General features: G+C 32.2%; 1 protein-coding gene across 3 annotated transcripts; it reads left to right on the plus strand.

Moving 5' to 3' along the window:
- The first annotated feature begins 2,709 nt into the window (after positions 1-2,709).
- On the plus strand, positions 2,710-13,979 carry LOC123314229 (insulin-like growth factor-binding protein complex acid labile subunit). 3 transcript variants are annotated; one of them, XM_044899373.1, is made up of 2 exons: positions 2,710-3,172; positions 12,471-13,979. In XM_044899373.1, exon 2 carries the CDS (start codon positions 12,478-12,480, stop codon positions 13,879-13,881), a length of 1,404 nt encoding a protein of 467 aa, XP_044755308.1. In that variant the 5' UTR covers positions 2,710-3,172; positions 12,471-12,477; the 3' UTR covers positions 13,882-13,979. The 3 variants fall into 3 exon arrangements, with proteins under 3 accessions (XP_044755308.1, XP_044755309.1, XP_044755310.1); XM_044899374.1 differs by lacking the exon at positions 2,710-3,172 and adding an exon at positions 8,219-8,405; XM_044899375.1 differs by lacking the exon at positions 2,710-3,172 and adding an exon at positions 9,984-10,103.
- The last annotated feature ends 679 nt before the right edge of the window (positions 13,980-14,658 follow it).

Below are 14,658 nucleotides of genomic sequence, written 5' to 3' on the forward strand. Positions count from 1 at the left end.
CAGTTCGAAAAAAGACGACTGTAATGTGCCATGCATTTTCCTCTATCTCGTTGGGTTGAAAAAGTTGTAATTCAGGTATCACCAATTGTGCCCACCCTGTACATTATTTAATGTTAATATTCATTTGTTGATCGAATACATCAGTTTTCTGAAGCTTAACTCAGGAATTATATATCTTTAAGTCATTTGATTAGTAAGAATAAACCACAGCCGTCTATAGAGAATCTTCCTGTGGAATAAACTTTGATGTGATAGACAAGTAAAATAAAACAAAAACTAAGCAGCTCTCTTTGTCTGTTTGAAATGAAGGCCTTCCAATAGGTTTGTTTTAGCATCAGTTCCGAACCGTTCGTGAACGGACGACGCATGCTCAGTCGAAAATGAATGAATGAACTTTCGACTGAGCAAGCGTCGTCCGTTCACAAACGGTTCGGAACCACAGATTACAGAGATCTGTAACGGAACTGATGCTAAAACATACCTAATATAAAAAAGCTGATGGAAGGCCATTTCGAACAGAGAATGAGAGCCACTTAGTTTCTGTGTTATTTCACCTGTTTCTCGTCAGATTTCTCAATCGAATATGTACACCTGACGAGTTTGTTTTACATCTTTGAAAACCTGCAGACGCTTTTCGCACCGCTGAAAGTTCAAACATATAGAACCTTCTTTCCTTTCTACCATCCAATCTTCAAAATCTACTACGTCTCCACGACGCTCGAGTAAATCCCGATTTAGCATCGTGGGCTCTCCAACTATTATCTACTAAAATTTATTAAGATTGTCACATACGGAAACTTAAAAGTCCAACAACTCGGGAACTAAGCTTCATCGGCAAAAGATCTTTAACGTTATAAGAGTATCAGTCTGTATAATTTAATTTTTCGCCTCGAAATCTCTGTTTAAAATGAGAATCATAACTGAATTATCGATATGAATTCGTCAATCAATTGCTGACTCCCCGTAAAAGCTTAAGTGATATTATTTTAAACCTTTTAGCCTGTTTTTTGAACGTTGTCTTATTTGAAAGTTGTTGCATTCGAATCATTTGATAGTTAATTTTAAAATATACAGGGTGTGGCGTAATGAATGAATAATATGGTGACTGCGGGTAGAAGAACTTATGGCGGTTCAGAAAAATACATTTTATGTCTAGTAAAAGTCCCTTGGTTTTCGAGATATTGGAGATTTTCGAAAATTCAAAAAAATCACACCCTTCGCCACTCGTTTTGCAGACTCTAAATGAGGGAATTTTTTCGAACTGCTTTTTGGATAGTATTCCTGGATAGATGTAACTCAAATTTTCCGTTTTGCTTATTTTTTTCCCTAAGTTCAATGCAGCGTGGTGTAATAAATAATATGGTTTCCTGAATGCCAAAGCAGGAGGAAACATGTCTGTTTTACTGAGATTCTGAAATGGTATACCTAACTCACTCTGTTTCCAGCATTAAATACAAAATAAATTTCTATTACAATGAGTCAAGGCAGAGTTTGATGTAAGCCTTTTTCTTTAATTTTTAGCAATAGAAATTAGACTTGCAAGCAGAATAAAGCAATTATTCATAAGAAGTTGTAAAGCATCTAATAGAGCTCCTGATGCCCAATTTGAAGACTTTTTATGAAACTCGATTCAATTAAACGATATTTTAAAATTGGTTTTTTTGTCTCTTATTCTTTTATGATTAAGCCCTATAGTTTTAAATTCAATAGTTTCTAAGCAAATTTCAAGTGAATTTTAGCACTTTTGTAATAAAGAAAAAAAGCTAAAAATTAATTCCTATTACATTGAGTCAAGACCTTTGTTACAAATATGCTGAAATTTAATTCATAACTTGAAATTAACTAGAAAATATTGATTTCAAATCGTTGGGGTTCAATAATAAAAGAAAACGAGAAAAAAATAACAATTTTAAAATATCGTTTCATTGAATAAACTTTCACAAATGATGTTTAAATTGGCCACCATCAGTTCTGATACATGCTCTATAGTCTACACTTTCTAATGAATCATAGCTTTATTGCATAACAACAATTTTAAAATGAGTATCGTTTCATTGAATTACATTTCACAAAAGATGCTCTAAGAGGCCACCATGAGCTTCAGTACATGCTCTACACCTTGTTATAGATGATTGCTTTATTCTGTTTGCATTTCTCATTTTAGCTGCTAAAAATTTTAGAAATATTGTTTTCATCAAAACTAGGCCTCAACTGATTGCAATAGGAATTTATTTTGTATTATATGGTGAAAATACAGAGAGTTATACCATTTCGGAATCTCAATGAAACGGGCATGTTTTTTCTTGCATTGGCTCTCGGGTAACCATATTATTTTTTTACACCATGCTAGGTTGAAAAAAAATAAGCAAAACGGAAAAGTTGAGATAGATCTTTTATTTATAAGAACTATTCATGCGCCTCAAAAATAATGAATTACATTCGACAGATCATCTATCCAGGAATACTATCCAAAAAACAGTTTGACAAAATTCCTTCATTTGGAGTCTTTCCTAGAAAACGAGTTGCGAAGGGTGAATTTCTCTTGAATTTTCGAAAATCTCCAATATCTCGAGAACCAAGGCACTTTTACTAAACGTAAAATATATTTTTGTGAACCGCCATATTATCCATTCATTACGCCACACCCGGTATATCCAATAAGTATAAACATTTTTCGTGATTTAAACCACCCTAGTGTTGAAATACTTCAATGTGGATCACTTCACATTGGGAGACTCGGACAAGTGGCAGTTCAGATGCTGGGAACAAAAAATAGCCTCCAAGGGCCGAAGAAACATTTCAAGTCGTGACTTCGTGACCGATGGACCACCAGCCACTTCTTACGAAGTACGAAGGCGCACTCAACAATACGAGCCGAACTTCGTCTTGGCGAGTTCGAGATTTTATTCACTCGTTCTGACCTTGGTTTTGGATTCACAATGGTACACGGCAAGTTGGACGCGGAGCGTTTTTAAAGGTAATAACTGTTCGAACCCCGATACCGGTCGCTGTGCGTCGAAAAATCACATTTTGTTTGACTACAACAACACCTGTCCGGAGGCGGTTTCAGCCGATAATTGTGTGCCGAAATCCAGGATACAGAAGTTATGATGCATCCCGTGCTTGGCTTCTGGTTTCAGTGACTGCTTCGGAAAAAGTACCTTCAGTAACAGTGAGTACTTTACGATTCACTTTCGGTTTCTCTGTGATATGCCGTTTCCAAGAAACGTTTGTATACATTGACCATTTAAATGCCTCGAATATTGAGATTTGTTAATTACGAGTCCATACTATGATCTTGAGGACGACATTAAGGGTTGGCTTTTTTCAATCAGACCATTATGTTTAAGTTATTCAATAATACCTGTACAGGCTGTCTGTAAACAAATGCGAAGGACTTGGGGAGATGATTTTTCTATGAAAATAAGCAGGGGTAGTTCCTACAAGTTTTTTTCAAAATCGACCTCCCTTCCAAGATGCAGCCTTTGAAAGGCGATGACGAGTTGACAGTTTTTAATTTTTTTTTAAATAATATGAAGCACTAAGTAGATGTTACTCACACATTTTTTTTTAGAACTCATTACTTTATTATTGGGGGTTGAAAATAACAAACCCTTATGATTTTTCTTCAAAAATTGTTTTTGTGGGGTATATTTTCGAAAAATAAAATTCTCTTATGGTTTCCAATTGAATTCTGGAGAAAAAAGTCTCTTGCAAAATTTTGAAACAGTCGATACTTTTCTCAGAATAAATCACTTACAAGCAGTTCTGATCACTATATTCATTCCATTTCATCGTATGTGTTCCATAGAATGACTACCTCCCGCTAAAATATACATGCATCAACTCTCTGCCCCATAGACCTTCGTATTCTTTCGACCATCCTGGTAGTTCTTCTTATGGTTTCACAATTCGATCTCTCAAATCATTTTTGCTCAATATTGGTTTTGACAGAAGAAAAAAAGTTTTTTACTTATACGATGAAATGGAATGAAAAGTAACAGTGATGAAAATTGTTTGTTTTTATTTATTCTTAGAAAAGTATCGATTGTATCGAAATTTTGCAACCGACTTTTTTTCTCCAGAATTGAATGGGAAACCATAAGAGAATTTTATTTTTCGAAAATCTATTTCACGAAAACAATTTCTGAAGGAAAATCATAAGGGTTTGTTATTTTCAACCTCTAATAATAAAGTTATGGGATCTAAAAAAATTGGATGTAACACCTACTTAGTGCTTCATATTATGTATAGTTTTATGACTCAATGTTTTTTAGAACCCGTAAAAAATTTAATAATATCAACTCGCCATCGCCTTTCAAAGGCTGTATCTGGGAAGGGAGGTCGATTTCGAAAACAATTATAGGAACTACCCCTACTTATTTTCATCTAGGAATCATCTCCCTAAGTTCTTCGGATTTGTTTACAGACACCCTGTATTATTGTGATTTTCACTAAAAGTGACAAATTATTTGAATCGTCAGGGAATCCCTCTCAAGTCTCAACAAACCTAAAATTTTTTATTGATATAAATGGTGATCCACCGCGATGGCCTCTTGAACGTTCATGGAAAATTAATCTCAACTTGGTGATGAAAATTTGTAAGTTCAATGAACTTCCTCCCCAAAATAATTTAAAGCCTTTGCAACCGCTTATACCGGAAACAACCTATATAGGTACTAATTTCTTATATCAAATGGCACACCCTGTATATTTTTTTATTGTATTGTCAGATAGCTGATTTGATGACAAATTTAACCGTATGCCATAACTTGGCAAAAACTCAATGGTTCATGATTTATTTCGATTCTTATAAAAAAAGACGTGTGGTCGCACGTCTTTTTTTAGAAGATGAAGTGTTTTTCGGAATTTTCCACAATTTTCAATTTTGCCATTCCGTTTACTATAACGCTGTTTTCTGTTTGGAACTGAAATGTACTGGGTGTCCATGGGAAAATCATCAAAGTTGGCCGAATCGAATTAAACAAATTTCGAGTTTTTCAAATTACAACCTCTACTTTTTATTACTTCAGTCGATTCCACGTAAAAAGAGGAGGAATTACCAACATAAACCCTAAAATGAAAAGTTTCGAAGTTATAAGGGAACTGCTTGATCAGTCTATGATTTCCGGAAACAACAGAAACATATTGATATTCTCTGGTAAGATAAATAATTTCATGAATTGAATATCTAATTCATCGTTTTTTTGGAATTGTTGAGAATTCATCAACAAATCATGAATTGTATGATTCTTGACGTGAAAGACTGATCAAATAGCTCGAAATATTGATGTTATGTTTCCCTTATTTCTAGTTTTTCCTTCCCAAAATTTTAATTTTAGGTTTAACGTTCATGTAGGTAACCGAGTAGGCAACCCACTTCTACGAGGAATCGAATGAGATAATAAAAGGTTTTCGAATTCCACACATACTCTTTAATTTTTGAACATCAAATTACTCGAAAACAGCGCATCATACGAGAAAATATGAGGATTATTTTTAAATTTAATTAAAAACGTTCAATTAATATTCATTAGTTATCGTCCAACTTAGTGGCAAGAGTTGGGTTCTTTGAATTTTTGGTATATTTATGGTACGTAATGATCATAATGAGAAAACTGGAAGACGTGGGTGGTATCCTATGGTCGAAAAAGATTCATCAAATAAGTGAAAAACTATATTCCGAAATTAATTTCATTCGATAAAACCGTTTGTGGGATAGAACTAAAAATAACATTTTTTTATGGGTTTTCCGCAGCCTGTATCTTTTAAACCGACCCTATTCGGAAAAAATCTCGGAAAAAATGGTATGCGAGAAAAGTGTTTCTTTTGACCTCAAATCTACTGCTAAAATATTTGTACGAGTCAAAGACTCACCCTGTATAGTTTCAAACCGAGTAGAATAAAACAAATGTCTTCGACAGGATTATTCATTTCTTTAGGAATAAATAGACACCAATAAATCTGAGTTCAGAATTCGATACATATTAAATTTGTCGATTTGCATTGGAACAGACCACTCAAAAATTAGTTTCACCTCATCATTCGTCGTAATCTTTCTTCCTATGAAAACTTTCATTTCTATCACGCTATTGTGAATTATTTTCTTAAGCGTCATTCGGGCAGTGAATAGGCATTTCTTTCGTGCGAATAAATCAGAGATGTCACAATACCTTTATTCGTTAAACTTCCGTGATTTCAGAACTGTTTTTCTATTATAATTTCATTTCAACATAAAATCTCAATCCATTCAGCAACAGTTTTGTAGAAAAAATCATTTTGTCTCATAATTGTGATTCCTCTTGTTTAATTATTCATCTTCTCTAATAGGTGTCTCCAACAATTGATGTTGGTCAAATGAATGACCAAGAAATAGAAAAATCGTACCTAGCATAAAAGTATTTCCTCTTGATTCCGCTCAGTTATAACTATATAATCTTACATTCGATGTACCTCAATAAGGAAACTGATTGGAAATCGACGTCCGAGTCATTAATTTTGCTCTGCCATCATCTGATGTCGACTATAACAATTCTGGATATCCTGGGGTTCACTCTAAAAACATAAATACTGGTAATTTCACGCATTTTTCCTTATTCCCTTCCACCTCATTTTATATTAGATGATGTGAATAGTTTTATATTCTGCGCTAGATTCTGAGTAAGATAGGTACCTATACTAAATACGGAAGAACGAGATTTATACTTTCTTTGAGCACAAAATTCTAAACGATTGGACTGGACTCATTCAGTTCTGTACATAAAAAAATTTTGGATATTGCTTTCTCCCTCATTTTGTACCCTTAAATTTTCAACAATATAATTTATGAACATATCTTTTCGTTAAATTCCGCAGTTGTTCATTGAATTAATAATTTCAAAGAATCTAGAGAACTTCATATTATGGTTGAACATAAATTGTTTACCTTCACCCACCTGAAGATTCTATTTTGATAGCGAAACACGTGTCGTGCAGACAACACATGTAAGTGAACATGATATAATTCTATTTTTAATGATTTGATGTCACCTCTGAATCAGCCTGTATAGGCTGATTCACGAAGACCGTTCGTTAGAATATTTCAAAGAAAGACTCAAGATGAACACTTGAAATTTTATACTTAAGCTTTGTTAGGAAAGATGAATTCTTGAAAAAGATTCGTTCAACTTCCTGTTTTACCGGAAATGATACCTACCAACTTTTTTTACATGTAATACCCAATTTTTTCATTGATAATTAGATTACCCGTTGAATTCTTAATTGTTTTAATATGTCATTTGCAATACTTCGCTTAGAATCCTCAGAAAAGCTACACTATTCAAGTTTTCATTCAATAATGAGCCTGTTGTAACGTAAGATTAAAAGCATAATATTGATCATTAAATTCTTGTTTTTTCTTCACCATGACTTCTGAAGAATCGATGAATCTTCAATGATGTAAACTAGAACCAGACCATGTTATTTTACCCTATTTCTTGGAAAATAAGCATTTTAAAGCAGTAGTATGTAATACACTTATACACTATATTTTGACGCAGATACCAGCTGACCAATAAAATAAGTGGTTCTCCTTTGAAAAAAATGAGTTTTGAGGTTTATGTCATGACTGACTTCGACATTGAAATAGAAACACCCTGTATGTTCAATGGAATTTCTAATTAACGAAGGAAAAAGCATTGGTATGTCTCTGATAGTAGCTGGAAAATTACGAATTTTCATGCAAAATGCCAATAAAGTTATTGGCATTAGAATGAGGCCCTATTTGAGAAAATTTAAAGGGTTTTTTCAGATTACACAGGAATTTTCTAAGAATAATATGCAAGTTACACATCAAAATATTAAAACAATGTAAAATTCAATGGGTAATGTAATTATCAATGAAAAATCTGGGTATTCTATTTAAAAACTGAAAGTTGGTATTAGCTACGGTGAAATCGGAAGCCTAACCAATCTGGAAATTTTTCCAAGAATTCTTCTCTCTCAACAAAGCTTAACTATAAAATTTCAAGTGTTTATCTCAAGTCTTTCTTTGAAATATTCCAATGAATGGTCTTCGTGAATCACCCTGTATACTGATTAATGCCTTTCGAACTGTAAATCTTTTATCGATCCATTAAAATCGATATTCCGAATGTGATTTGATTCGCTATAGGATATTGAAATTGAAATATGTATTATAAACGCTCACTGTAAAGTGTAGATGGACGTTCAAATTAAAATGTCAATACTGAACTGGTGTGGTCTCCATATCGTTGACTTCGTAAATAAACCCCTTAAAAGTGTAAGGTTTCATTCATAAGACTCCTTAATGTTAAGAATATACGTGCAGCAGATTTTCTGTACAGTTATTCTTTGGCTTCAATCTGTGTTAATGCGTTGTTTTCTTCGGCCCGACTGATTCAAATGTGAGTATTTTTGTTGAGTTTGACATATGCACAACCTTGTTGGTTTATTAGTTTCATTCAATAATCTTCGGAGTGCCAACCATGAAATTTCATTGTTGAGATAGCTAGAATCTGAAAAACGAATAAAAAATTCGTTGAAAAATTAGTCCTAGAATCGTATGCGATCTGGGCTTCTTATATGGAATTAGTGATGTGAATCGAGGTCTAACCTTGTAGGGTTTCACTTCATTCTATTTATTTTCGAGATTTGGCTCCCCACGAAATTTTTTGAGGGTTGGGGATGGAAATAAAAATAAAAATCTTATTTCCAAAATTTGAAACTCATACTGATGTAAGTACATCAGAGGTGCAAAGAAACTCTTTCTTGAAAGCTTCAATTTATATACGGAGTGAGTTTTCGACTTCTACATATATTTCAACAGATCGCTGAGGTCTAAAAAGGTATAATTTGAGTTTTGTCACAAACGATTTCAGCCAATGGATTGATTTTCGAAATATAGTTTTTCATTGATATGATGAATCTTTTCCGAACACAAAATTTCATCAGCATCCTCCAGTTTCTTCATTATGACCATTACATAACTATAAAAATACCAGAAATTCAAGGAACTCTTGAAAGTATGTTGAGGGCTTCCTAATGAATATTTGTTCATTTTCGATAATAAAAGTCCTCTTCATATTTTCCCGTATAATGCGCCATTTTGGAGAAATTTTATATTCAGAAGTAAAAATATCTGTGATATTCGAAAAATTAGATACATGGCGGAATGCAACTCTGTTTAAAATCCACGTAGTGTCATAGATTCAGCTTGTTATTCTGAAGGAAATTTTGTTTTTTTAGACTTAGCTTAGCTCATGATAATTAACATGGTATATGGGTGTATCCTTTCATCAAGAGCGAATCCGTAAAAATGGTAAAGGAAAGAAATTTTTTGGCTTACACCCTAATAGGTGAATCTGTTTTTACTGATCTAACAACTAGTAGAATCTCCTGGCCCTCTGCTTATGAAATAGAACAATTTGAGTATTTTATTTCGAAGAAACAATGTGTAAATGTTGATTTATATCTAGCACTTTAAATACACATATTTATATGCAGGTAAATTGACGTAGACTGTCCACTCGATGTTTTGGGAAAACTATCCTCAATATTGAGATGAAAATTTGTACCGAGAAGTTTGGACACATCACGTATTTCATGGCATCTGCAGATAATTCATTTAAAGACAATATCGCAATGTATTATTACACTTGGGGTATAAATTCAACTCTTTTCGACTTAATATGATTTTTGCGCTGTGATAACTGCATTGACAGTGTTTCTCATTTCTTAGAATATCGTTAGCCAAAAGCAGATCTTCGGAGAAATAAAATTGCCACAGAATTTATTGAAAACCTGTTATTATTCAAATGGTTTTTGTTTGGGTCATCATTGTACATGGTACTGACAACGTTGTCAATTTCGTCAAATCAAAGTTATGAAAACTCAATAAGTTTAAATTTCTCATATATTATGTAGATAGTTCACCAGTTGGCTAATGATTGCTCTGTTGTCTGCTTTCTAATTGAAATCCAGGACTTTGTGATATTTTTTCGAGATATTCACACCATATTATATTTGTTTGACAAGAAACATTTCATTTTTAACTGCCTGAATTATTTCATGGAATTAAATCAGTTGTCTTCATTTCTGAATTAGTAAGTGTTTGTTGAATATCTTTTTAATGACGAAGAATAAGAATTTGATATACGGTACGCATGTCTAACTTGATATACCTTCAAAAATAGTAATAAAAAAATTAGGATTGCCAATTAAAAAAATTATCGATGATCTGAGATTTATAATCAATTTTATAATATTTCAATATTGAAAGTATATCCTTGGACTTAGCTCTTATCATATTTATTGCAATGCATGTCATTACAATGGCACTGGATAATTTCGATTTAGGAAATCTATTTCTATTGTTGTGTCCAGTCTGTTAGAACTGGCACAAATCGTAGATTATAAGGCATCGATCTTATCTACGTGAATTATAGGAGGAAATGGCCTGTTATTTATATTTCCTGGTATGTATTATTCAGACAGAGAGAAGTTCCTCTCTCGATACCTAATCTTCGAATCAAACTTTTTACCAATTCATGAAATTTGCTTGGGAAAAACAGCAACGATCAGAAAAGAGAATACAACAAAATTCTTATACATACCTACTCCGCAATCGTGAGAACATTTTATTTTTTATCCGCAATCCAATTTATGGTATGATCATTGATCAAATAATAGGATTGTACAACTATTAATTCTGGATGTTTTCAGTTTTTTGGATTAACTTCTCTGATTCAGATGATTCCGATTTTCCATAAAATAGTTAAAGAATTTCGCGGTATATACAGGTCTTTATTAATTATCATTATCTAACCATTCTCTCAATTTGATTGATTTCTGTTATATGAGAAGGTATCTTCAAATTTTAAATACAAGGTGGCATCTAAATAGATGCCATTATGAAAATTCATGATTTTGAACCCAAGGATATTCTTTGAAAATATGTGTTGAAATGCCTTCCTTCAACAGTCTGATAAAAAATGTCTTCTATTCTCCAATTTTGCAAATTAATGATGCATTGAAAAATTCTTCAAGATAGTTCATTATGTCTCTTCAATATCAGCATAGTGAATGATAACAAATTTAAAAAAAAATCAGAATCATCTGAATTAGAGAAGTTATACCAAGCAACAAGAAAGAATATAATATGTAGTTGTTTAATCTGATGAGCTGACCGTGACCAAAATTATAAAGAGTGAACAATATGATGAATAGAATAAGTTAGTTAAGGAGTTAAAAAAAAAGAGTTATACTAAATGAATTGTTGCTTTTCATTCATCTCATAACCATATCGATGACAAATCAGCAAAAAATCGGTTCAACAACATTTCTTTTGTTGAACCTTCAAAAGTACGATATTTCAATGAAACCATGGATGAATAATAATTCGATTTAACTCCAATAACTTCCTATCAAAAGTTGTCAAGGAAAGGGAGATGCCAAAAGCCTTTTTTGCACCGGGGCGCTGAAAAACCTAGAGCCGCCTCTGGCCTGAAGAAAAAATGAGAAATAGTAGAGCATCCGTAGAGCAGTAAAAATGTTCGTTGAAAGAATGGATTACAATTTTGAGTAGGAGGTGCCGTAACTTTTATTGACTTAGTTAAAATAGGACTATATATTTTATTTTACGGGTGAATAGGGAATTTGCTACTGCGTTTATTTATATTCATATTGTCAATTGTCATTGTCAATGAAAAGTTTCGAGTGGAAGAGAGGATACTGCTCTAGGGCCTAGCTAGAGGATCACTGTAAATATTCCTAAACTTGTGTCTTTGCAGATCTTTTCCAAATACTCGAAGGATCAATAGACTGATGGGAAATCTAGCAAAGATAAAAACATGCATAATGGTACTCTAGGCATAGACTTAAGTCTATGGATTAACCTAATAAATGTTTTTTTGAGTACCTATTTGACTTTCAAATTTGGTTTGCTTCAAAATCAAGCCAAAAGTTTTTCAGTACTGCAGGTTATGGCGAATCTTTCATGAAATCAAAATGAAGAATAAAAAAAGGGAGAAAATTTACCTTTTACACGTAGCTCCGCTCTATATCAAATTCAGTATCTATTGGGCACCATAAAAAATGTCTTCTTATTTCAGACATAAAGAATCTTATTAAGATATAAGGTTTTTATCATAAATTAAGTTGTGTCATTGCGAATTACCCGAAAGCACAATCATCAATTGTGGCTCAAAAGAAGTGAGGCAAAAATGATGGGCTCACTACATCGAACTCGTACATCATAACGAAAAGAAATGAGAACTCAGAGATAAAGGATTTTATTTCATTACTTCGAGTTTTTCTTCAGCTTCAATTCTAACCAAAAGCAAAATCATTGAAATTTTGTGGTTAAAACCACAAAATTATAAAAACAAAGACACTATGGCTTATTATCACCATCAATAAAAACATTGGATTTGGGGCAGAAAGACATTTCTGAAACAATTTTTTTTTTTCAGATATACTATGGCAAGATGGATCCTCACATTTGTTGTGATAATATTTGTGAAGAAAGTGCACGTAACAGAAGAAACTACAGAATGCAAGAGTATAAAGAATAAAATCGGAAGTGGGGACCACCTCATATGTACAAACGTGACCAGTTATTTCTTCAGAAAATTCGAAATTCCTTCTAACAAAATTAGTTGGTTAACCTGTGAAAATTGTACCTTGACTACTATCGATGAAAATACATTTCCGTACCAAAATAACCATATACACACATTATCGATAGTTAGATCGAAAGTTAAAGTCCTCAAAAAGTTAGCCTTCAGTAGATACCCCTTTTTGAAAATTTTGTTATTGAGAAATAATAGCATTGATAATGTTGACACGAAATCATTGGCAAACATGAAAAAATTGACTCAACTAGACCTCAGCCAAAATAACATAAAAATTGTTATTAATAATATGTTTTCAGATTTGAAAAATTTGGACATTTTGGACTTGAACAAAAACAATTTATTTTATATACAACCGGAAGGTTTTAATGGTTTAACGAACCTGAAATATCTCTATTTGAACGATAATTACCTAAATAAGTTAGAAGAACAGATTTTCAAACACTTAATAAATCTGAAGATACTTCATATACAGAATAACAATTTATTAGAAATACATCCACTGGCATTTATGAATTTGAAGAATTTGAACTTTTTGTATCTCAATAATAATAGCATTAGTTATTTAGCTCAGTATAATTTTCAACCTTTGACTAGTCTGATAGATTTACAATTGAGATTCAACAGATTGAAAGAAATAGAAACAAGTTCATTTAACGGATTGAAGTCCTTACGGAATTTACTTCTTCGAGACAACGAATTGACCACCATAAAACCATACGGTTTTGTTGGTTTAAATTCATTGGAGGTTTTAGATCTTACGAATAATTCATTTGAGGATTTCAATTTAGACATAGTGATAAAAAATATAAATAAATTGTATATGTTGTGGTTAGGTAAAAACAGTATTAATAATTTCACGTTGGATTATAAATCAGATGTACAAAATTCACTTAAATATATAGACTTATCTTATAATAATTTAACATTTGTAAATTACAAATTATTTTATAATAAGTTTCCTTCTGTGAAAGAGCTTTATGTTTTCAATAATTATTTTGATTGTGATATTATGATGGATATGTACAATTTTTTTGATAGTAACGATGTGACTCTTTGTTTAATGGAAGACTGCAAGGAAAATAGTACAATGAATTTTATAACGGAAATATGTAATTCAGAGACAACTGAAACTTCTTACACTTTCCCCTCAGATTTCACCACTAAAGATTCCTCAATTAATGTGAAATTTGATATGAGTATTATGATTCTAGCTTTATTAGGTTTAGTTTCACTGCAACTCGCATAAATTTTATCTGCACAGTTTTATTTTCTATAAAAATTTTATTTTATGTTGCTACCTCAGGTTTTGTTATTATAAATAAATTTTGATTTTGTTTTCTTTAATTTCCCAGAATATATAAAATATAAACTTATATCCCCCATTAATGATTGGGTCTCAAATTCCATGATATATTCCAGAAATAAGACTAAGCTTTCACCCAAGAGCAAAAAAAATTGCCTGAAACGAATGGGTTGATTTTTGATGCAGAATTCGACAACTACCAAAGGAAAATAGCTAGAGGCTTCAAATTTTCAAGATATATTGGGTGTTTCACGAGTAAACGGACAAATGAAAACCGTGAGTAGACGTGAATAGAGGGTATTGAGATTAATTCAAAAACTACCTTAGTACCTTAGGTACTCCGATTACCTTAAATACTCAAATTTCCCAAATTTTCGTTCGACCATAACTGAAAGTCTTGATAGATTCCACTGGAATTTTATATTCAGATGAAAGTTCATAGTTGCAATGAAACAAAATGTTAAAATTCAAGAAAAATCAGGACTCAGTGAAGCTTTATTTAACTTCAAACTAATGAAAAACACCCTGTATGTTTAAAATTATGATGAAAAACTACATAAAGGGTGTTTTTTATGAATTTGAATATTTTGAGTTTTGTCGAATTTCAAAGTTCTGTTTTATCGAAACGATGTAACATATAACCTGATAATTAATTTTCAGTCGAATCAATCGAAAATATAAAGAGTTATAGCGAAACGAAAATTGGAGAAATACTCCCTG

The sequence above is a fragment of the Coccinella septempunctata genome, chromosome 5 (assembly GCF_907165205.1).
Source record: "Coccinella septempunctata chromosome 5, icCocSept1.1, whole genome shotgun sequence".
NCBI classification, from domain to species: domain Eukaryota; kingdom Metazoa; phylum Arthropoda; class Insecta; order Coleoptera; family Coccinellidae; genus Coccinella; species Coccinella septempunctata.